Source organism: Euprymna scolopes, chromosome 6 (genome assembly GCF_053919585.1).
Source record: "Euprymna scolopes isolate OS-2025 chromosome 6, ASM5391958v1, whole genome shotgun sequence".
Classification (NCBI taxonomy): Eukaryota; Metazoa; Mollusca; class Cephalopoda; order Sepiida; family Sepiolidae; genus Euprymna; species Euprymna scolopes.
The window spans coordinates 137,576,613-137,602,589 of record NC_136487.1 but is presented as its reverse complement, the minus strand read 5'-3'; the positions used below and the strand labels follow the sequence as shown (position 1 = coordinate 137,602,589).

The 25,977-nt window shown below is 32.9% G+C and overlaps 1 protein-coding gene across 2 annotated transcripts in view; it reads right to left on the bottom strand.

Moving 5' to 3' along the window:
• LOC145277981 (diacylglycerol O-acyltransferase 1-like) overlaps positions 1-25,977 on the bottom strand; it is a 117,247-nt gene that overhangs the window by 22,539 nt on the left and 68,731 nt on the right. For both annotated transcript variants that reach the window (XM_080130120.1, XM_080130121.1), the window contains exons 5-11: positions 24,955-25,007; positions 20,754-20,856; positions 18,749-18,889; positions 15,990-16,061; positions 14,406-14,509; positions 3,246-3,284; positions 2,140-2,226 (exon numbers count right to left, since the gene is read on the bottom strand). In XM_080130120.1, the coding sequence (XP_079986246.1) occupies positions 2,140-2,226; positions 3,246-3,284; positions 14,406-14,509; positions 15,990-16,061; positions 18,749-18,889; positions 20,754-20,856; positions 24,955-25,007 (599 nt within the window). The remainder of the gene's footprint in view (positions 1-2,139; positions 2,227-3,245; positions 3,285-14,405; positions 14,510-15,989; positions 16,062-18,748; positions 18,890-20,753; positions 20,857-24,954; positions 25,008-25,977) is intronic.

Genomic DNA, 25,977 nt, shown 5'->3' with positions numbered 1-25,977 from the left:
GCGAAACAACTTTAACTTATGTAAAACAAGATGGCGACCAATGGAAACCATTAAGAAATACATTGGAAAAAACAATGTCTTAATATCAGGAAAACTATTTGTCAGCAACAGTTTCAAATGTGATATTCATTTTCAGCAGACCCGAAAATCTGTAATGGTCATCATTTTAAAGAGGAGTGTTCAATTGGAAATAAACTGCAAGTTGACCTGAGTTTGTCGGGTAGTTTGTTTGTTTGTTTAACCAGTACATCAACCTTCGTTGGGGCATTTAATGCTGTATATAAGATTTAGATTTTTAGGTCTTATAGATTCGATTTTCTCTGGGTATATTCAAGTAACGTTTTGGTATAGTTTCTTATTTGATGATATTTATGGTAAAAATTTGCTCTTTTTAGGAAATTTAGAATGGTTTTAGGAAGTTTGTCAGGTAGATGGTGACACAATTGGTGACAATGGCCGAAACCGAGCAGAAATCGATTATTTACTCACATTCAACTTGAAAGCATGCATGTTTTTATTTTGTTTTTTTTAGAGGATTACATTTTATGACTTTGATTTTTTGGAAAGATGGAGTGCTTATCACTACTTATTTACTTTGGGTTAATGTTAATGGTTCTTTTAAGGGGGGGGGGTGACTTAGAGATAAAAGTAAGAAGGGTGGATATAGCTCAAAAAAAATTTGTTAATATCGGATTTGAAAACGACCATGTAGTCAGCTGGAAAGCAGTCCTTTGGTAAGTGTTCCACAGACAGGTATTTCTTCGAAGGAAACTTTGTTTTGATCAGTCATCGTCACCAACACTGGTTTCCTATTCATCAGTGACCCATCGTTCCATAAATAATACACATGCTCTCAGCATCTTTGCCTATATACACATGTTTAATAGATGTCTTTATATCTTCTTTAATGAACCTGCATAGATCTCAGTTTTAAAATTATTTTCTGCATCTTTCCCTTCTTTTACATCCTTTATGTTTATGAATAACTCGTCAGTAATACAATAATCCATTAAAAGAACAGATGAACCAGAATCGAATAGGAAAAAAGATCTGACAAAAATAAAGAGACCGACTTTACTTTATATATTAGATATTATCTCTTCAGGGAGGTTGATTTTCTCAGTCAGGATTTAATTTGATATTTCTTTTGCTTTACTTTTCAAACTTTGAGTAGTTGTAACAAAACAGCAACATTATTTTGAGCAATAGGCAGAGATTTTAAGCTTTTGTTTTTTTGTTTTTTTTTTAGAATGCAGTTAGGAGATTCGAAGTTCCTATCTGTTGCGGTTACCACCTGACAAAGGCCAGAGGAATAGTTGGTCGAACATTGTGAAACAGCAACTAATAAAGATGAGAATAATTGTCTGCAATAAAATAAATTAATAAATAATACTCATCTCAATGATGAATTCCAATTAAAATAATATTAGGCAGAGATTTTAAGCTTTTTTCTTTTTTTGGCTATAAATGAAGATCGGGGATAAGATTTTCATCAAGGCCTAATGGCTGACCCTGGTTGGCCTCTGTCATAGTTGGAATGCCACTTTCAGGGACAGGAAAGTTTATACTGTAGTTTACCCCTTTCCTTTCTATAAGCAGGTTGAGGGGTACTTTTTATCCTGGGTACCGGCTTGCTAGTATTAAACTTGATTTTTATTCATATTCCTCCGAGTTACTCATTGTCAAAAATTTTTTTTTATTTTTTTAAGCTGTCCTCTATTAATAGAGGGGGTGTCTCCTTCATCCACCACCCGGGGACATACTGGATTGCTTGAGACAGCGCACTAATTTTTTTTTTTATATTTGGTCATGAGAAGCATCCTCAGGTCAGATTCTCTTACAAACCTCTATACAGAGAGACCAAAGACAACTTAAGATGAACATTCAAGTTCTCTCTATATACGTGTGCATGTGTCTTAGTTGTCCAATAATAATACTGTCACTATCGATGAGTTCTCATGACTGTATCATCCAATCCTGTCCACCAAATTAATATCTGAGACAGATCCAAGGCACAAAAATCATTTTGGAGTCCCACTATATGTGAGCATATACCAGCAATACTACTTCACTGCAGGGGAGTAAAATCCACTAAACAGAAACGTGCTCAATACACCAGAGTGAATTTGTGGTACTTACAGCTAACTTTAGAAGTCTTTCAATAGACCGCTTCACATCCATCTCAGATAATGGCTTCATAGAATTTCTGATAATTGGTTCTAACCACTGAAAGGAAACAAAAATAAATACATTAAAACAATGAAACAAAACAATGAATTATTACTTAAAACCCCCATCCTCGCTGACATTTTTTTTTAATTTTAATTTTTAAACATTAGTAAAAAATAGGTGACTTGAGTATATTTCAAATTGTAACTAATTAGAGCAATTAAAATGGTTTTTCTTTTCAAACACATTTCAGTCCCAAAACTAATATTTCAAGGCCTTTTTTAAGCTTGTGTGAACCCTGAAATAAATTGTGAGCGAAGTCATGTGATCTGTTCATTCAACTTACTAAAATTTTGAATTTATTATTTACTTGTGGTACTAGTGACCCCTTGACATCTTCCAACTAATCCAACAAGCAGCAAAATCCCATGCCTTCACTTTAGACATCGCCACCCAAGTGAAAGTTGTTTCCCTCGAACTGCTAGACTTTAGAATTCCCACCTGTATCCTGCTTCTAACAGTACTAACATGCATAAATTTAAGTAAAAGAAACATATTTTTATAATTTCATAAACATATTTCTTATAAAATTTCACATAAAAAGCTTTCACTTTTTTAATTTTGTTATCAAAAGTGCAAAAGACTAATTGTGTTATTTGTATAATTTTTAAAATTTTTATTGCATACTTTTCAATAATGTCCTTTTATTATATTTTATTTCAATAAATTGTTTCACAATAGAAATACTAAAGAACAATAAAAGTGAAGGAACTTATTTGCTTTGTCATTGCTTCTGGTAGCAGCCACACCGGAAATTAGGAAGTATGTTAGATGACTATAACTACACAAACAGAGATCTCACTGCTCAACTCTCTGCTTAGAGTGTCCCTGTAGGAATGGTCCCTAATGCACCATATCCTATTATGTTTTGTTTGCAATTTGCCTTTGAGAGAATATAAATTTAAAAAAAAAAAAAAAAAAAGAAAAACGCTTTTAATCAGTTTTATATATCTTGTATTTGTCCAAATCACTAGATTTATTTTCAGAAAAGGAAATTTTAAGTAAAAATTGCTTACCTGTTGGATAAGGGCAACTATAATTTGACACAAAAATAACTGAAATAGAAATTTGAAAAAAAACAAAAAAACTCAATATTTCCATAAAAGTATTACAAAAAATTTTTGATAAAACAGATAAAACTGCTTTTAGAACATGTTAAAGATGCAAAAATATTTTATTAAAAAGAAAAAAGACGATCCAATTTCATTTTTTCTTTTTTAAGTTGAAACATTTAATTTTGGGGCATATCAGGTCAAACTTCAGAGAGTAACAGAATTTTATTGCCTGTCCCCCCCCTTTTTATCTGTTTATTTAAAGTTTTTAAATTTCTAATGATGCTTCCAAGAGCTTTAATATCAATTTTTATTACAAAAAATAGATATGAGAGAGAGACAGATATTAACAAAAAAGAATTGCTAATGAGATATGTTCCAGCAAACATTTAAAATCTAATGAACATTTTTTGTTTTATTTTTTTTTATTATTCATTAGGCCTTTGTCTTAATTATAATTCATCAGAAACTACAAAAAAAAAAAAATTGACATATGGAAAATCCATCTCCCATTTTGTTAACTTCATATAAAGTGTTTCTTCACATCAGTGAGAGAGAATCCCAGAAGAGTGCTCAAAATTTAAAAAATAAAAGCATAATATTTATTTATTTATTTTTATATATATATATATATATATATATATAGATAAAACAGAAGATCACTACACTGGTATCATCAGTTTTGAATTTAACAAAGGGGACAGCATGTGTCCATCCTTTGTAGACTCCTCAGAATTATGGTCAGTTGCTTTGGAAAACAAGCAACACTGGAGGTTAAAAAGGGTGCATGATGGTACATGCTGTTCCTCTATTAGATTTGAAACTGGTGGTACTAATGCCGTTCTGATCTTCTGTATAGAGCTCTACATTTGTAAAAGCAGCATTGCCTGAAGAGGTCTAGTTACTTATAACTGGCTGACCGAAACAGGCTCATAAATGTATAACGACATAAAAATGCTTATGTAAAATAAATAAGTAGAATATATAAATAAATAAATAAAGCATGTAATATTCCCAACATTTTATTCTGCACGTGTTCATTTTGTATTTTTAAGTTCTTTTGAATAAAAATCTGTAGCAGCAAAAATAGATCAACCTTGGGATAGCCAAGGTTCTATGATAATCAGAAAAGACTAAGTTAACTCTGAATAACTTTCTTTTCAAACTTTCACTTTTTTTTTGTAATTAGCGGTTTGGTGGGATCTGGTCTCTCCAACCTCCTGTCTACCCCAAGTAAGGACTAAAGATGCACATTGCAAATCATGTGACCATTTAGGCAACCAGGACGCAGATTGCTTAGCCAAAAAGATTTTTTTTTTTTTTTTTATTAGCTGGGGGGTTGGTTATCCTACTGGATGCCAGACATTCACTTGCTATCTCATACATTCCAACCGAGAGATCTTTTTAAGATTCTAACCATGCCTCTAAGGGCAATTGCTTGCATCTCTTGTACTTGTCAGGTAGTTTTTGAAATTCTTTTTGATGAATTCTCCTGCGTCTATAATTACTAGAATGGTGGCGATCTTCCTAAGATTCCAGTTTCTTCTTATGTTGTACATAAAACTTTGGCATTTCGTTATCTTTTCCCTCTCAGATCTGTTTAACTCAGATTCATTGGGGACACTTACTTCTAAGGTTGCTTCTTTCTTTCTTCTTGTCCCATATCACCATGTTAGGTTATATAGCTCTGTTTTCAAGGTACCTAGCTGTAGGAACTGCATAGTCATAGTGGATGGTGTATGACAAGATCTGGTATCCTTGAAAGAGTTATCTATATATATAAAAGCGAAAATGTGTGTATGTATGTATGTATGTATGTTCGCTTTCTGTGTATGTCCAAGAAAGGCTTTTTTCCAAGAAGCGATCGGTTGACTCGCTTAAAACTTTTCATATAACGTCTAAATGATAATATCTACAAGTTAACAACGGGAGTCACCTGTCTATTTAATTTGCCCGACTTTCAAAAGATAAATATTCCACATATTCGGATCGCCGCATGTTGCTTCACTTTTCAGTATAAAAACAGCGAAACTGGATTCAAACCGGATGTAAACGTCACGGTCAACTATCCTGCAGTAAAACGATTTGACCTCATTAAAAACAGGGGATTAGTGTAATGTTTGACATTCACTTTTTAATCGCTCTTACATTGACGGCTGCAGTAGTGCAGTTGTTCAGGCTTAGCCTATGGACCTCAAGGCTCCGGGTTCGAGCCGACCTGTCACCAAGCCCTGCCCCCTTATTTTTCCCCCCCATTTTTAAAGTCGCTGTTTTTTATCATTTTTTTATATTTAAACAGGGTTAAATTTCCTTTTTGTTCTTTACTCCCCACCCCCAAAATGCACACACCTATAAGCACCCGAGCAATGCCGGGTACCCCCTGCTAGTCTATATATATAAAAGCGAAAATGTATGTATGTTTGTATGTCTGTATGTCCGCCAAAACCTTTCAACAGAAAACAAAAATTCAAATTTGGTATCATATTAAAGCTCGACCCTTCAGATGACGTATCAAAATTTTGGCCCAAACGGTCCACTCTAAGTGGGTCAGCTGACCGTTTTTCTGAAGGGTAGGGGGCCCAAAAAAGTGATATTTTAATGTTAAGCATTACGTAATTCTTATACTTTTAAATCGATTCTATTGTTTATACGTAATTGAAAAAACGCTTAGTCATATCACGTGATCTTGACGTCAGCATGCTTGAATGAAAAATAGTAAGCAAAAATGATAAGGAAAAAAAAATAAATTATGCTTAAAAATATTTAGCATGAGACGACCGATGCCTATGTTTTCACAAAAAAAAAAAAAAACAACAACAAAAAAAACGGCCATTTTCTTTTTAATATTATTAACACTATGACCTAATTCTATTTAGAGGGAGGAAAGCGAAAGATAGGACAGCTGGAATTCTAAGAACAGATACTACACTTTGATCTTCTATATATATTTTATTTCCGGTAAAAAATTACATTTCACAAAAATTCATAAAACATGCAATTAATTCACAAGAAAGTAAAATTAGGCACAAGGCCAACTAAGAAGGGGGGAGGGGAAGGGTACAGGGTCTTTGTGACTAAAATAACTAAAAGTAATAAATGTAGACTTTGGAATCTTACTCTTGACTGGCAAAATTTACCACAATACCTCATTCACTCTATGGATCTTAATCTAACTAATCCCCAGCGTTTTGAATAAAAATAACATATTTACAATTTGTAAAGGAAATATCTGTATGTTGTGTATGCAATTTTTTTTTTTTTTTTTTTAAACCAGATTTAATGTGTGTATGTGCATGTGTGAGATAATAAAAAGTTCCATTTCATTTGTAAAATAAAAAGTTTTTGAATTAAGAATGTAAAAAGGTTTGTGGAGTGGGAAAAGCTAGTGAAAAAGAGTTCATTTCAAAAATAAAATATAAAACCTACTGGGTTGTTAGAGTAGTACAGGGGGGGTCAATACTAAGTGACTAGACCCCCTGCCCCCTGTTTTTCCAGGAACCGAAAACAAGCACGGAGATCCCTATTGGGGGTTGGGGAGAAGCCTTAATAGGAGTGGGAGAAAAATCAGCGGGTGGAAGGGGTCGGAAGGTGACCTCTGAGTAGGGGGTTGTCCGGGGATACCAAAAACAAAAATGTGGTAAGGGGGGGGGTAGACTCAGAGGTTCTCTAGCACCAAAAAATAAAAGCAAGAGCGAGATCTCGTTTATACCACCAGAAGAGTTTCTTTACTTGGCTATGCTAAAACAAGCGGGATGGGTTCCGAAGGACCCAGCACCGCCCGTGCCATGCTTAAGGAGGGAACACGTATTGAAACTTGGCTCCTCGACGGATGCACAAACTAGTGCTGTGCACCCACCTCTTGTTAAACTCCGCTCTAGGCAACCTCCTCCAATCGCATCTGATCTTTACTTTAAGCAAATATTTAAAGTAAACGATCAGATCCCGATCCGGAACAGATGTGCCTTCGCGGACCAACTTAAGTCGCGTGATCCAGATCACCATACGCGCTACTGCTAGGATTGCCAGGGAAACAATCTCTCTGCGTTTTTATGACACAAGAAACTGGTGTAACCCAGGCCTCCCTCGCTCGGACTCAGGACACAGACCTCTCTGTCATGTAAAAATGATGAAATGCGACTTATTTGATTAGTGTTTTTGCAATGAAATAAACAGCCTAATGAATGTGTCCAACAATTAGCTTGCTGATTATTAGATGTGAGACTATTTGGGAATACAAAATGGTGTATGTAGATCACCAATATTAAGCAACAATAAGCTTGGTTGCTATCAGATGGGTGACTACTTGGAAATACAGAATGCTATATGTAAATCACAAAAATTAAGCAACAACTAGCTTCCTCATTATCAGATGGGTGACTACTTGGGAATACAAAATTCTTTATGTAGATTACCAAAGTTAAGCAACAATGAACTGGGTCATTATCAGATGGGTGACTAATTAGGAATACATTATGCTTTATATAGATAACGAAAGTTAAGCAACAATGGGCTTGGTGAGTATTAGATGGATAATTACTTGGGATTACAAAATGCTCCTATAGATCACCAAAGTTAAGCAACAATTAGCTTGGTTATTATAGGATGGGTAACTATTTGGGTATAAAAATTGCTTTATATAGATCACCAAAGTTAAGCAACATTGTCTTGGTCATTCTCAAATGAGTGCCTACTTGGGAATACAAAATGCTTTATGTAGCTTAGCAAAGTTAAGCAATAATGAGCCTGGCCAGATCACTAAAGTTAAGCAACAATATGTTACGTCATTATTAGATGTGTGACTACTTGGAATACAAAATGCTTTTTGTAGATCACCAAAGTTAAGCTACAATGAACTTTGTCATTATCAGATGGGTAACTACTTGGGAATATTTCATGTATATTTTTAACAGTGTGGTGAGGGATATGAAGACGGTTCTGGAAATCGCAGAAACCGTTTACGAGTAAATATGATTATTGATTGGTGTGTTTGTCATGTAAAAATGATGAAATGCGACTTATTTGATTAGTGTTTTTGCAATGAAATAAACAGTCTAATGAATGTGTCCAAGTTATTTTTTTAGGGGCAATATGTGGGTTAATCATGAGAAATGATTGTCGAAATCAAGAATAATGAAAAATTATGAAATGTGAGTTATATAATTGGTGTCTTTTAATGAAATAAACAGCCCAGATAATGTCTCAAAGTTATTTTAGTAATAGGGGGTGATAATGTGGGTTAAATCATAAAAATGATGGTAGAAATTAGTAACATATTCAAGAATTATGCAAAATAATGAAATGCGAGTTACTTTATTGGTGAGTGTGTAATGAAATAAACAGCCCAGACAATGTATGAAAGTTTTTATTTTAGTAAGAGCAGGGTGATAATGTGGGTTAAATCATGAAAACTTCAACGAGATAAACACAAATATATACTAGCAGAATACCCGGAGTAACCCAGGATTGTAATGAGATACATGCAAATGTATGCTAGCAGAATACACGGGTGCTTGGGATTGAAGGAGATAAATGCAAATATATACTAGCAGAATCACTGGCGTTGTCTGGGATTGAATAAGATTGATTGAAATATATTAGCAGAATTCCTTGTGTGCCCAGGATTTTAGGAGATTGATGGAGATATATACCTGGATTGAATAATGTAGGTTAGAATATATACTAGCAAAATATCTGGCATCGCTTGGAATTGAATGAGATGTGGAAACATATTAGCAGAATACCCTGCATCACTCTGGATTGAATGAGATAGATGGAAATATATAGAAGCAGAATACAAGGCATCGCCCGAAATTTTATGAGGCAGGTTCAAATAAATACTAACAGAATCGCCTGGGATTGAATAAGATAAGTACAAATACAGAATAGACCAATACTTGGCGTCGCTCGGGATTGTATAAGATGGCTGCACATATACACTAGCAGAATACCCGGCATTGCTCAAGATTGAATGAGATAGGTGAGAAAATATACTAGAAATATCCCTGGCGTCAGCCGGGATTGAAATATATTGATGGAAATATCTATTAGCAGAATTCCTGGCATTGCCCCGTATTGAATGAGAATAATCACCGTCACTCTGGATTAAATGAGGGTGGTAAAAGATAAAGTTTGTACCAGAAATGGCTTAAACAATTTTCTATCTCAAAATTACTTTATTTGTGAAGTCGATTCCGGATATGGCTAAAACAGTTTACGATCTCAAAATTAGATTAATGCATATATATTGTTGGTTTACTATGAAAGTTTACTAGGCCAGTCTCTATGGGGGGGAGGGGGGGATCTATATTTATTTAAATTTTTTATGTTATCATCCGGGCATGATGTGAGGGTTTGGAGAGGTGGGTAGAAAGAAGCATGATTATGTTAATTTTAAGTTCTCTTTTGAGGGTTGGATTGGAGAGAGAAATGCCAGTTTTGTGGTCAAAAAGTATGTGAAATTATTTCATATATGTATTTAAATTACCTGCCTTAGTGTAGGTAAAATTATTTTAAATATGTGTTGTATATTCACCGTCCTTGCAAAGGTAAAATTATTTCATATACATGCTGTAAATTATCTACCCTAGGTAAGATACAATTATTTCATACGTCTAATACCCATCCTAGCTAGGTAAAATATCCTTTTGCTTGAAATAGAAAAGGATACATAGACATTAAAAATTCCTCACTCCTAAGAATAACAAATATATTCAAAATCAAATTCAATTTTCTCATTGTTTATACGGTCCCAAGCAACGCCGGGTAGCCCCGCTAGTCTATAATATAAATCTCACCTGTCTGTTTAAATGTATGTAGGTTTGTATGTCTGCTTAAAACTTTCAACAGAGGCGACGGATTTTCACGAGATTGGTATCTTTTTGAAGCTCGACCCTTCGGATGACTAATATAAAAAAATTGGTTAAAAACATTAATTACTTCACCCTCAACTGGGCAATTTTCTACAAGGAGGGTAGTTTTTTTCGCTGATACTTTTTGCAAGTTATACAAACCTCGCGTAAAAGGCGCAATTTTGACTGCCTGTGACGTCACAACCATGGTAAGCTCATTGATAAAAGCGTTTTTTTTTTTCACCTCTCTTTCCTCTGCCACATTACGAGTTTGAGCCTGCTTACTATTTTTTTTTTACTTTTTTGCGCTCACAATTTTCTTTTTTCTCAACCAACACTCTTACATACACCTCCACTTACTTTTCCAGCTTCGCATCGTGGGTTTGAGCCTGCCTGCCTACTACAACTTTTTTTTTTTTGCTCAACACACACCTCCAAACACCCGGTCAATGCCGGGTACCCAAGCTAGTCTATAATATAAAGGGCAAAATGGGCACACACGTTTTTGTATGTCCAAGAAAAGCTTTTTTTGCTGGGCTTCTCAACAACATTACTATTTTGGAGAACTTTTCTTATACTTCCTAGATTATAATATCTCAGATTCAAAAACAGACATCGTCTATCTTTATTTTGATTGAATTTTTAAAAAATCCTTCGTTTCCAGCATTGGTTTGTCTTTCTCATAAATAAAGCGAAACTAATCGAAGCCACACCACCTGGCCTTCTGGGGCGGGCGACAAGTCTTAAAGGCAATCAGCTTTGATGAATGTGGCGAAAACGCTTCATATCAGACGATTGCTATTCATTTGGACACTGCCAGAGTTCCTCCTTTTTTTTGGGGGGGGGGGGGCTGGTTTTCCCCAACATCATGGGGAAACAAGTACGGGGCAGAAAGCTGAAAGCTTAACTGGCCTACAGTCAGACATTCATTTCTGTGCCTGCGTGATTCTTAACTTAATTACCAATTCATTCATTTCTTTTTCATCACTAAATTTAAACACTTTACACTTCCACTCGCATCATGGCGCAGCGGTAAACTCTGGTTTCTTTTGCTTTCTTTTCCACCTTTGCGTCATGGGTTCAAGCCTGCTTGTTTACTAACACTTTTTTGTCACACCTACGAACACCCAGGCAATGCCGGGCACTCCCATTAGTCATATAGAAAACATTATCTCTTTTACGATTCTCATAGCTTTTCCTGTATTTTTTTTTTTTTATTATTTATACTAGCCTGGGTGCCCACGGCATTGCCAGGGTGTTTGGAGGTGCAGGTTGATAAAAAATTTAAAAATTTTTTAAAAAGTGGTAGTAGTAGACAGGCAAGCTTGAACCCGTACCACAAAGGAGGAAAAGAATGTGGAAAAAAAAAAAAAAAAAAAAAAAAAAAAGTGACGTCTTCGCTGTTTCACCCATTGCAAACGAGTTCAAATCTGCCTACTACTACAAGTTTTGTTGGTTTTTTTTTCCACATTCTTTTCCTCCTTTGTGGTACGAGTTCAAGCCTGCCCGTCTACTATTACATGTAACAATATATAAATGACCTTGTCTGTGTGTGAGGAATGGTCTCTAGCAAACTACTTTGTCAATTTTTTGTCTACGGATGTGGAACTTAATATATAGTAAATTTGGACCTATGGAACAGATTATATTCTTAGTTTTTATATGCGTTAGGACAAATGGTAACGAATAAGGCTGGAGATATGGGTTTTGTTTTCAATTTCAGCTGATGATACCCAAGTCATATTTTTTTTTTAACTTTTGAAATAACTACTATATATTGGGTACAATATAATAATCAGAATTCGCTCTATAATAATAAATATGAAATCTGCATGAATTAAAATATCGTATTTAAATGTATTTTACAACTGGGACATGCTGGCAGCATATTGGGCACAATATAATAAATCGACTGAAAATCATCTGTATAATAATAAATATGAAATCTGTATAAATTAAAATATTCAAACATATTTTATAACCAGGCAATGCCAGGTGTTCTGCTAAAGAGAGAGAGAGATAACACTACTTGAAAGTGGAAAGAGTGTTGTACATGTCTGCCTTACATTTTATGCAACTTTATTCACTTATATCTTAAGAATAATCAAACAAATTTCAATGAAACTCGTTTACTTTTTTACGACACGAATATAATATTAATATTATTTGGACTATTACCCTCATCTTGGATGTTATTCTCACAATGTTTTTGCCGACGTAACCTCCGACCTTCTTCGGGTGTATCTTGTTGAACTTGAGAGTCCACAAGAATAAAGTACTAAGTAAAATTTATTTCTAAGCAACACTTTTCTAGAGGTTGAAGGTTCGATCCTCGGTAAACGTGATAAGAGTACAATTGTGAAAAACTTCTACCTGATGATGGCTGACAAAATGAGAGCATGTTATCCCCATGGATTAAATAAATTATTCCATTCAAAATGCTGAATAGATTCCCAAAGTTACACATGATACACCAGGATCTTACATCAACCGAAATGTGAGAATAATACTCCAAATGAAAGAAATAGTTTGGATAATCCAAATAAAATGATTGAATAAATCCTCATCTCAAAAACTCACAAACGTAATGAACATTTTATTAATTGTATTTTGAGGTATGCCGATTTCAGGAATGTGTTCAGAACAATTTCCAGGGTTACATCACCGATTGAGAGAATCGGAAAAAAAAACATGAGCTAGAATTGTGATACAGGTGTGGGGAACTCCTGCATTTAGTTCCCTCTTGTGAAATTGGAGAGTTGACTGCATCTGCAAGGCAGACGTGTAGCAAGTGAAAGTTTAGATACCTCTGAAGAAGCTCAGAAATTATATCAACCGAAATGTTGTGAAAATACTCAAATTGAAACTAGTAGTTCAAATAATCGAATACAAATTACCAATTCCTCATATCAAATTTTACAGAAACAATAAATCCATCAAGTTATGTTGAATATTTTTACTGTTATTAGTTTGCTTATTTCCTTATTGTTTATTCATAATTCTTTACATATACATCAGTTAGTATTCAAGTTCATACGGTGACTTTGATAATTACATGGGTAACATATTACATATATAATCTTCATAAAAAAAAAAAAAGAAAATCCAGAACCTGGTGCACAGGTTAAAAAATAAACAAAATCAAAATTTAAATTTTGAAAAGTCATTGAAAGCTACACCTGAAGAAGCTCTTTATCTGTGCCTAAACCTAAACGTAGATTCCATGAACAAAACTTTTTTCTTAGAACTGCATGCCTGTGGAACTGTTCCACTTTCCTGATTTACAACTGACTACAATATAGTTGTCTTCAAGTCCAATATGAACAAATTCTTGACGAGCCATCCCCTTAAGTAATCCAATTTACCAAATTTGCACTATTAATAATTACTGCAATATGTTCCCTTTAACCACTGTACACTCATTAACCCTTATCTTTGAGTGGCCCCTGGGCCTTGATAAGTGGTGACTCCTTTGTAAAAAAAAAAAGAAAAAAAAAAAAAAGTCATATTGACCGAAACGTGAAAATAATACTTAAGATGAGAATAGTGTCCGAATAATCCAATACAAATAAAATTACCAATCCTCATCTTAAAAATTTAGAACCAGATACACTAGTTAAAAAGTTTTAAATAAAACCAAAACGATAAAGAAGCTTGGAAATTATATCAACCAAAACAATAAAGAAGCTTGGAAATTATATCAACCGAAACATTGTGAGAATAATACTCCAGATGAAAATATTAGTCCAAATAATCGAATACAATTTATCAATTCCTCATCTCAAAAATTCAGAAACAATAAACCCATCAAGTTATGTCGAATATATTTACTGTTATTAGTTTGCTCATTTCCTTATTTTTGTTTATAATTCTTTACATATACATCAGTTAGTATTCAAGTTCATATGGTGACTTTGATAATTACATGGGTAACATATACTACATATATAATCTTCATCAAAAAAATCCAGAAACGGATACAATGGTTAAAGCAATAAATAAAATAAAAACAAAATTTAGATTTTAAAAAGTCATTGAAAGATACATCTAATGAAGCTCGGAGGTTATATCGACAGAAACATTGTAAGAATAATGTTGAACATGAGAATAGTAGTGTCCAAATAATTCAATACAAATAAAATTACTCATCCTCACCTTAAAAATTTAGAAACAGATAAAATAGTTTAAAAAAATAAATAAATTAAAAATTAATATAAAATAAAACCAAAGCAATAAAAATTCAATTTTTTAAAGAAGTCACTGAAAGAAAACTTACCATTTCTATAAATCTTCTGAGGAGAAAAGATTTTCTGACCCTGGAACTACGTGGGAAGTTGAGTTCATAACACAGAGTGGGAGCAAACATGAAGTAGTGCACATCTAGAATTAAGCACACAATATGGCTGACTCAGGGATGGTGCAACACAAGGTTCAGAACACAGCAGGAGTATTCAAATTTACAATATATATAGGTAAGAGATATATAGGTAAGAGATATATATATATATAGGTAAGAGATATATATATATATAGAGGTAAGAGATATATATAGATATAGAGGTAAGAGATATATATAGATATATAGGTAAGAGATATATATAGATATATAGGTAAGAGATATATATATAGGTAAGAGATAGATATATAGGTAAGAGATAGATATATAGGTAAGAGATAGATATATAGGTAAGAGATAGATATATAGGTAAGAGATAGATATATAGGTAAGAGATAGATATATAGGTAAGAGATAGATATATAGGTAAGAGATAGATATATAGGTAAGAGATAGATATATAGGTAAGAGATAGATATATAGGTAAGAGATAGATATATAGGTAAGAGATAGATATATAGGTAAGAGATAGATATATAGGTAAGAGATAGATATATAGGTAAGAGATAGATATATAGGTAAGAGATAGATATATAGGTAAGAGATAGATATATAGGTAAGAGATAGATATATAGGTAAGAGATAGATATATAGGTAAGAGATAGATATATAGGTAAGAGATAGATATATAGGTAAGAGATAGATATATAGGTAAGAGATAGATATATAGGTAAGAGATAGATATATAGGTAAGAGATAGATATATAGGTAAGAGATAGATATATAGGTAAGAGATAGATATATAGGTAAGAGATAGATATATAGGTAAGAGATAGATATATAGGTAAGAGATAGATATATAGGTAAGAGATAGATATATAGGTAAGAGATAGATATATAGGTAAGAGATAGATATATAGGTAAGAGATAGATATATAGGTAAGAGATAGATATATAGGTAAGAGACAATTTGTGAAGTGTTTTCAAGTCATGTTGCCCCAACCAACAAAATAAGTGGCCCAGAGAGATAGGATACTGTTTTTTTTATTAAATTAAGATCGATTTAAATTAGAGATGCCCAAAGAAACATTCTATCATGGCTTCAGACAATTCTCACCCAGAACTATAGAAATTCAACATCTATCAACTGAACCACGGGCTCCCGAAGGAAAAAGAAAAAAGATATAAGAGCTTCTGGTTTGGCCATAAAATTGATTTTCTTTTAAAATAAAAAATACTTGAATAATTCATGTGAATAATTTTGGTATACGATATTTTCTTTCTGTGACAAGTATGTGCATCATAAATATTTTTTCTTTATTTTTGGTATTTTTTTTTTCATGGCGAGGAATTATAGACTGGCACCTATCATTTCTACATGTTAGATAAAAAAAAAAAAAAAAAAATTTTAAATTGTGCTAATTAAAACGAGTGTTAAGCAAGGGGAAACTGCATTTGCAAATGGATGACTAGTCGTGTATCTTTCTAATTATAAATTTATAAAAAAAAAAAAGCCATACTTACCTTGGAGATTCAAATTTTTTGGATAGATCACCAACTGTGAGCTACTTTTATCAGCTAAGTAAGATTTTTTCCCTGAGAAATAGACAAAAATAAAAAGGAATTTAGAAAAATAAATAAATAAATACACTGTATGCAATTCAACATTCGTTTTACATGTGTAGTGTGGGTACCATTGCAGAAACCAACAAAGTAAAGAACTGAGTTGGCGTTTTTTTTTGTTTTTTTAAGTGTAAACGAAATGTATTTATTACAGTTACTCTCCCAACAATGCCTTTTTTTTTTATTGTTCATTTCATTCGCCATGAGATTAATGAAACCCTGCCATCTTGACACCAGCTTAAAAGTCTCTTGCCACCACCACATGCCCATCTCGCCTGGAATGCACTATTTTTTAACCACATACTGTCCTTTTTTTCTTTTCGTGTCATGCAAGCCCACGCACACTTGCTAATTTGCATATGTGCTCAAACGGCTGCTGCTAATACCTTCGCTAGCCATCTAACTTTTGGCTGCTGCTGCTGCCGATATTTTCACACATGTTCATACGTGCTCGGTTTCACATGCATGCTGGCATGTGTTGGACAATTTTTAGAAATTTACTTCCAAACCAACCTATCTATAACCAAGTCTATTTCCAAATTTCTTTGGAAGCCATTTTCTTCATTTAGACAAGATTTTTATAGTGATTACCTAAAAAGGTTAAAGAGCACTTTACTTGCTCCATCCAGTTGGCCGAGTTTAGCAAATATGTGACTCAAATCTCTTGTGGTATTTATTTTCTTCACCAAAGGTCGTCCCAAGGTGTCCAAATGAATAGCAATTGTCTGATATGAGGGTTTTTTCGACACAGTGATCAAAGCTAATTGCTTTCTGGACGTCCCCAGCACAAAGCCGGAAAACTGGCTTCGCTTTCGTTAGTTTCGCTTTTTTTATACTAAAATGCCAAACAAACAGCTGAGATGGCAGAATAGCAGGAATTTTACCATGTAAAAGTCACTCAAATAAAGGACAGACACCTATGTCCTTTCGTAAATTGGAGATATTATAATCTAGGCAGTATATAAAAAGTTATAGGAATTAGTAACCCCCCCCCCCATGAAAAAAGCCTTTTCCGGACATAAAAAAAAAATAAACGTGCATGCACACACACAAACACATTTTTGCTTCTCAAAAATACAAACATTCTTTCAGTTTTCAGGAAAAAGAACATATTGCAAGATGGCCGTTAGACTTGATCCTTTTCTTTTGTGCGCTTATAAAATACGAGGCAGAGATGAAAATCGCATTCCAAGTAAGAATTCTTAAACATACTTACATATCATGCAAAAATAAGCACTCTCACCAAAAATTAGGAAAATTTATTGAGTAGAACTGTAATTAAAGATAAAAAATTAGTTTTCATATTTTGCAGATCCACTATTCAATATTACTTAGTTAAATGACGAACATATCTATCTCTATCTGCTTTATAGGATTTCTGCTCTTATCAAATTCCTTTCCTCAAAAATACAATAAATATTCAGAAAAGAAACGCACCAAGATGGCTGTCATAAGTGAATGCGGGATTTCTTTTTTTAAATGTAATTTCCCACAGATTAAGTAAAATTAATTTAAAAATCATTAGAAAATTTTTTTTTTCCCCCATTAATTTCTATATGAAATGTACAATCAAATAAAAAACATGAAAAAGTTATATAATTCATAATGCATTATAAAAAAATTTTTTTAATTTTTTTTATGTATAGAATGTATACCAAATACAAAAAAGGTGTATAATCCATAATGCATTAAAAAAAAAAAAAAAAAAAAAAAATTTAGATGTGGAAATATTTTTCATCACATGTGAATGTAGCAATATTGGTTGTGAATAAGTGAAAATATGTTAAAAACTATTTTCCACATAAGGGTTAGAGTGGAAAATTCGATTAAATGTTAAAAGTTAATTCTGGCTATGTGTCAGGATATGATGCCATAGAAAGGTAGCAGGTACGTTGATAAAAATCTTTCTTTTTCCAAGATTACAAAATAAGCTATATTTTAGCATTGGGTATTATGCATGTATATAGTATTCTGGAAAACAAAAAGGAAAATCTCAAAAGCTTAACATGGGGAGATTGCATATGCATGCATCTCTACCCACATTCATTTTTCTCAGATCTTTTAGCGATGATGCACTTCTCACCACAAGAAATGCAGGATTTTTTTTTAACAATTTTTTTTTCTTGACAATATGAAACCGCTTGTTCCGGTATCAAAATATTTTTCCAAACTGGAGGTATTTATTCTTTTTGTTTTCAGTTTTCAGAAAAGGGCTATAACAAGTGTGTGCTGCTTAATAAATTTAATGATCTTTATTTCCTTCCAATTTTTGTTTTGAAAAGTTTGTCCGCTACTTTGCAATGCATTGATTGGTTGATCAACGTCTTGCATCACATTACAATCAAACCCAAGCGCATGACGTCATGTTCCGAGCAAAACCAATCGGACACGGAGTTGCGTCTGGTTCAAATTATGCACAAGTACCTTGGTTTTTAATGTGGGAGGGGGGAGACAGCTCCCTAAGAAAAAACTTTGAAAGGAGAAAAAATTAAAAATGACCTCTATCAAGAAAGATTTCTCCTTCACTGACAAAAAAAAAAAAAAAAAAAAAAAAAAAAAAATGTAGTGTAGTATCAGAACAAATACTGCATTTTGCTCTTAGTCAAAAAACCAAGGAAAGAACGAAATAAGTCTATGAGAGACACACAAATTGTACCTACCTTCTCCACAACTAAATGATTTGTGACGTTTTAAATGAGGTTCTGTTGTGTATTCATTTCGACACCAACCGTTGACACTGGCATAAGACATCAATTTCAAGAAAACAATGGTATAAATTCCGAGAGTGGCTGCAGAAAATACTGAAAATGGACAAGAAAACATTTAACTACTATCTGCATCCAAAACAAATTTGAAAAAATATAGTTTAAAGTATGACTAGATGTTACTGTGACCCAGCGAGTCACAACCACTACCATTTTCTGTTCAATATGAAGTACTGTTATCATATTTGGGCTGGTGAATCTGTGTTTCATTTGAAGATTCTTGATAAAGTGCAGAAACCTATTCTGTAATTTGATTGGTCCTACACTTTCTTCTTCACTGCAACCTCGCTCTCAGATGTGGTGTTTCTATTCTCAATCTTTTCTACAAATACTATTACAGTATGTGTTCCTCAATTGTCTGATCTATTCCCTGCTTCAGCTCATTTGACTAGTTGATCTAGTGGTCTTCATCAATTCACTGTTTTTAATACCTCATTGTAATACAGCTTCCTATTCCAGTAGCTTCTTTCGAAGGACTGCAAGATTGAGGAACTTACTTCCTGCTCAGTGTTTTCCTTCTATTTACAGTCTTGGTATTTTCAAGACTAAGGTTAATAGGTATCTCCTGTCTTTGCAATAATCAGCTTTTGTACTTGTTAGCTCTTACATCAAGAGGCTTCATGCCTTGTCTTGAGCGAGTTCCATAGAAAAATAAATTCAAGTTTTAAAATCTTATTTAAAAACGTAATTTGTTAAAAATAACGTAAATATTTTATCTCAACTTATATAGAAAAGGCACTTTGTGTGTGTGTGTGTGTGTGTGTGTGTGTGCGCTAGTTGGTTCCCTATAGACTCAAAAACGTCTAGGCCAATGATTTCTTTGAAATTTGACATACATATACCTTATGCGCCTGGGAGTGTTCTTAAATAGACTTTGTATAAAAACATACATCGAAAATCGATAATCAAAGAAATCCCATTAAAGAAGGAACAACCCAATTTCGATCAAAGTTTACATCCTTATACAGCCTAACATCACAAATGCATTTGAGAAGTTTTAGTACCGAACAACTAGAAGGGCCTCTACGTATTAAAAAAAAAAAGAAAGAAATCAACGGTATGTTTATGTTTAGAGCACAATTGAACCATTGTACATTGCTTCTGCATTTCAAATTTGAATTCAAGTCATTATTTAAAAATAATTTCTTAAAATCAACAGTACATTCTCTAAAGTACAATGTAGAATACAATAAATTGTGGACCAAGTCACTGTGGGGAGGCATGTGAAGCTTCCCTATGCGCACTACGGTGAGTTCCTGACTAGAGCAGGCAATTGATTGATTTGATTGACAAATGAGCGATTTCATCCATATTAATGGCAATAAAAGTATTGGAAACAGGAAACATTCATTGACCCTCATTCAATCCAAAGTAACGTTGTGTCTCCCTGCTAGTAAGATCTCGCGTCTTGTTCCACTTCTGACCGCCTTCTATTATGCTTTTTAACCCTTGGGCTACGATGGCATTTTTTTTTTTTTTTTTTTTACACACATTGCCTACGATGCAGGTAAATTTTTTCACATCACATAAAATCAAGTCTAGGGTCTTTGAAAAAGAATTTTTTTTTTATCAAAAAACAATACAAACATTCAAACATGGGTTTCAAGCAAAGGTTTGATTCCTTGATTAATGCAGTTAGGGCAAAGAAGAATTCCATAGTCCTTGAAGACACCATTGTTGCAGTTGTTTGTAATAGTAAAAACTAGGTGTTAAAAAATTAACAGCCAGCGTAGCCTAAGGGTCAATTAATATTTCAAAGTCATCATTGTCCATTAAATGAGAACAAGATTTATTTCTGTCACAATTTTTTTTTTTTTTTCTTTCTTTCAATTTTTTTTTTTTTTTTTATCAAAATGTTATGAGAATAGTAGTCAGAATTTTGATAAAAATTATGACTTACCCGGATTTGGATGAATATAAAGTATGACAATGGCAGGAACAATGAGAAGAGCCAACAAGTTAGATGCGTGCAGCCAAAGACCAGACTTTTCAGTCAGCTGACTCTGTGGGGAGGGAAAAAATGATATATTCATTGGTACAAGCTGTTAGAAATCAAAATTTGGAAAATTGCACAAACTAAAATTTTGGGAATCTACTTACACATTGGATTTTACCCAAGACATTTGGATTTCAATTTCTTTTGGATTATATCATATGCATACAGGCACTGCAATATCCAATTTTTTCATTTTCTTTGGATTATAAATAGAGCTGTGACAACAGAATATTCTTTTCATTCTTTTGACTCAAGTATATATCCGATACAGTCAATCAACAGAGAACCACATCACTATATAAAAACATAAGATCAACGGATATATACTCAAGAGTTAAAACAATGAAAAGAATATGCTGTTGTCACAGCCCTATATATAACACTATTTTCAATTTTTCTTCATCGAACCTGGACCTCTTCTAATACATCCTTTTAATCCTTTCGGCATCTTTCTCAACCTTCAAACCAATGTTTTCTTTTAAAATTTTAGTTTTCAATTTATGTGCTAACCTGAAAAATTTATAGACGACTTATGAATAGTATTTTGCTAACTACATTTCCTCTGAGGATATGAGCAATTCATTAAAATTCCATGGATTTTTGTATTCCTTGTCGAAAGATTTGTTGTAAATTTTAATTTACAGAATTTAAACTCAATTTTGCTTTGAGATATATGTGGAAATCGCTCAAGACAAGGCATGAAGCCATTTGATGTAAGTTAAAACAAAAAAATTTAATAGCACTTCAAGATCAAAAACTAGTTAAGTATTATATGGACAGATTCTGACCCACACAACAGCAATTCTTTCTTCTTTGTCAGAAACATTGCTCATGGGAAATGAGGACTAAAGAAAAAAATAACAGGAAATGGGTGTTCTGAGGCCGCTGAAAGTAAACCCAAGGTCCACTTTCTATTCTTTATAACTGGAAGTAGAACCTGGATATTTTACCAAATGATTGAAAAAAAAAAAAAAAAAAAAAAAAATAGATGGTGTATGTACCAGAATGCTAAAAGTTGAGCTTAACATCTCCTGTAGAGAGTCGCCACCATCACCGAGAGATAAGGCCTATTAACTGAAGAGCAATGTCTAGTATCTATTCTGTGTTTAGTTAGTGAAGGAGAAATCCTTCTGGACTAAGAAAAACTTTCTAAACTATTGACAGATTTGGAGAGAGGGATGATTCGGCGTCAAATTAGCGCTTCATCGTTATAGTCAATACTTTGAATAAAATTGAAATAAAACTTATTAAAAGAAACCAATTTAAGTTTATTTAAAAAAAAAAAAAAAAAAAAAAAAAACTTAAAAATTACCGTTTACACTCAGTCATCAACAAGATTATATTTTCATATTGTTTTTCTTAATTTAAAAAAAGTTATACAATCTTTATAAAATAGTGAATGGCGTGGTAGACACGAAATTGTCCCTCCGCTGATGTGGCAATGTCATTGAGTTGGCCTAGCTGAAATGGCAACGTCGAAATGTCCCATTCCTAAGGATAAGACACACATGAAGGTCGGAGGTTACATCAACCAAAACATAATAATCTTCAAGATGTAAGAAGTAGATCTGATAATCTAAATTACACAAATTATCAATATTAAAATAATTTTGGAACAATATAGTGCTTTTTGTTTATCATGATGGTATCCCATCTTTTCAATTACCATAAAATCGTGATAAAACAACCTTAATATGTGCAGATAAACATCTGCGTAAGATGCATTATTTTATAAAACTTATTAAAACAATAGTACTGTCTTCTTTTATATTATTTCATAACTAGCCTGGGTGCCTGGCATTGCCGGGGTGTTTGTAGGTCTGTGTTGAGCAAGAAAAAAAAAAAAAAAAAAAAAGTAAGCAGGTTCAAACCCGTAAACAAATGGTCTTATCGATGCGCCTACCGCGATTGTGACACCACAGGCGGTCGAAATAACGTCTCTTATGCGACATCGTTGAAGCAAGGTTTGAATGACTTGCAAGAATGTCAGTGAAAAAAAAAAAAGAAAGAAAATAGAAAAATGCCCTGTTGAGGATGAAGGAATTAATATTTTGGGCCAATTTTTTTTATATTTGTCGTCCGAAGGGTCAAGCTTCAAAAGGATACTGATCTTGTGAAAATCCGTCGCCTCTATCGAAAGCTTTAGGCAGACATACATACACACACACATACATACATACATTTAAGCAGACAGATAGATGAGATTTATATAACAGACTAGCAGGGGTGCCCGGCATTGCCTGGGTGTTTGGAGGTGTAAAAGAAAGGTAGGCAGATTGGCTCGAACTCGAAGCCTTCTTGAGGCGAAGGCGGAAAAGTGAAAGAAAACCTGGGAAGTGAGAACGGTTGAAATTAAACCATTAAAATGTGACAGGCGCGTAAATTTGATGAAGTTAAACATCACACCATAGGGGAATGAACTCACACGCTTAAGTTGGGCTGCAAGCTAATTTCTGCATATTTGCCCCAGATGTTGGGGAAACCAGCTCCCCATAAAAAGGGGAGTGTCCAACTGAATAGCAATTGTCCGATATGACGGGTTTCCCTGCATTGATCAAAGCTCATTGCTTTCTGGACGTCCCTGGCACTTGTGCCAAGTAAATGCATTTTCTCCAGATTCAGTTTTGCTTTTTTATATGGAAAAGCCAAACAAAGATGTGGAGACTAGGAAATACTGCGAAAGTAGTGTAAAAGTTGCTCAAATAAAAACTAGACACAACCTCCTTTCATAAATCGGAGATATTATAATCTAGGTAGTATATAAAAAGCTCTAAGAAACAGTAAACCTCCCGAGCCCCCCCCCTCCTCCAAAAGCCTTTGCCGGACATGCACAAAAAAAAAAAAAAAAAAAAAAAAAAAAAAAAAAACGCACATACTAACACATTTTCGCTTTTATATTATAGATGATGCAGAGCAACCAACTTCCATTGTTCGTTATATCTATTATTATACTAAAACAGAGTTAATCAATGCTTGTTCTCCTATATTTTAATCACAAAGATACAAACTTATTACCTTTTTGAGATGAGGACTACTGTTGGACTACTGTTCTAATTCCATGGCATAGTGGTTAGAGTACAGTAGAACCCATGGATATAGCATTAAAAATTAATAACAAAATACAGTACAGTATATAATACACATGTATATAATCAAATAACATTATACATAACACCATAAGGTTGAGCAAATGCCGTAACCAGGGGCCAGAAAAGCATTGTATTCCATATCGTAATCAGAAAAAAAAAAAAAAAAAAAAAAAAACGTATCCTAGGGCCACTGTATCCCAGGGTTCTACTGGACTTGGAAAAATCAATTGTAAAAGTGATGTTCTCCTAAAAGTTGAAGATTCAATTTTGAATCTGGGCAACCAAAAAATATGAATGCAAATTGCTTAGAACCTCTTTCCAGTCATGGTTGATGGAACGAGAGCATGCTACTCCCGTAAAGTAAATAAATGGTTCTGTTCAAAATTCTGTTAAAATTCCCGAATTAGATAGAAACATTCAAGATAATTTGGGATGTACCTAAAGATGATCGAAGGTTACACCGACTGAAAAGTTGTGAAAATGGCACTCAAGATAAGAACAGTCGTCCGAAGAATCCAAATAATATAGATGCAAAAATATTCTTTAGTTTAGAGATTGAGTTACATTTAAAAAAGATATTCCATTTTGATTATTCTAATTAATCCTAATTTTGGTACTTATAATAACCCTCCCTTCTGGCAAACATAAAACAATAATAAAACTTTAAGAACTTACTTAGCGAAATATGTAAGCCGACACTAAAAATTACACTAAAAAAAATAATTCTCCAATATTTTTAATTTCTAAAATCTTTAATTACTATGGCTGAGATCTCACGTCTTGTCCCAAATTAAATAAATGACTTTCTGTTTGAAGAACGTCGATTATTTTGATAAGCACAGAGGGCAGATTTTTCACTAAAAATATATCATTTGTTGCTAAGGTCACTGGAAAACTGGTTGGATTATTTTACAGCTCTATAAAGTACCTGATGCAATCTTTTACCCATATGAGAGTCGGATGAACCTAAATCATGCAGCTTTGATTTATCTGCTTACAAATAAAAAGTTACTCACCTTAGAAAGAAGTAGTTCAATTTTAAATGCGATTAAAATAAAACCTTCCAGAACTGCAATTACACAACAAAGAACAATTACTTCCATTATAAAAAATAAAATGTTTTTAATATTAGAAAAAAAAATTTAAAAAAAAAATTTTTTTTTAAACAATTAAAAAAAATTAAAAAAACAAATATAAAACCAATATAAAAAAGTTTAAAAAAATTAAAAGACAATTTAAAAGACAAAAGACAATTTAAAAGACAAAAGACAATTTAAAAGACAAAAGACAATTTAAAAGACAAAAGACAATTTAAAAGACAAAAGACAATTTAAAAGACAAAAGACAATTTAAAAGACAAAAGACAATTTAAAAGACAAAAGACAATTTAAAAGACAAAAGACAATTTAAAAGACAAAAGACAATTTAAAAGACAAAAGACAATTTAAAAGACAAAAGACAATTTAAAAGACAAAAGACAATTTAAAAGACAAAAGACAATTTAAAAGACAAAAGACAATTTAAAAGACAAAAGACAATTTAAAAGACAAAAGACAATTTAAAAGACAAAAGACAATTTAAAAGACAAAAGACAATTTAAAAGACAAAAGACAATTTAAAAGACAAAAGACAATTTAAAAGACAAAAAAAAAAACAATTAAAAAAACACTTAAAATTAATATAAAAAAGCGATACTTTAATGGCAGTGAAGTTGTTACTTTTCACTTAATTAGAGTAGAAAGCAATTATCCATCCAGTGCAGATAGAAAATTAATACTGGAGGAAATTTTAATGGCATCATGAACTTCCTTGAAAAATTTCTTCTATTGAAACTTAAATTTTTTAATGGCTAACATATCAATTTTTTTTATAACTGCCCAACATGAGGTTCATTCCAAAAGTAAAGCCTCCTATTTTTTTAAAACTCAAAATGTTGAAGAGCTATGAAGACTGGAGTGATACAATAAAAACGAGTGACCTTTTGCACTAATTTATTTTTATTTTTACATAGTCACTGTCATTCTCAATGCACTTTTGCC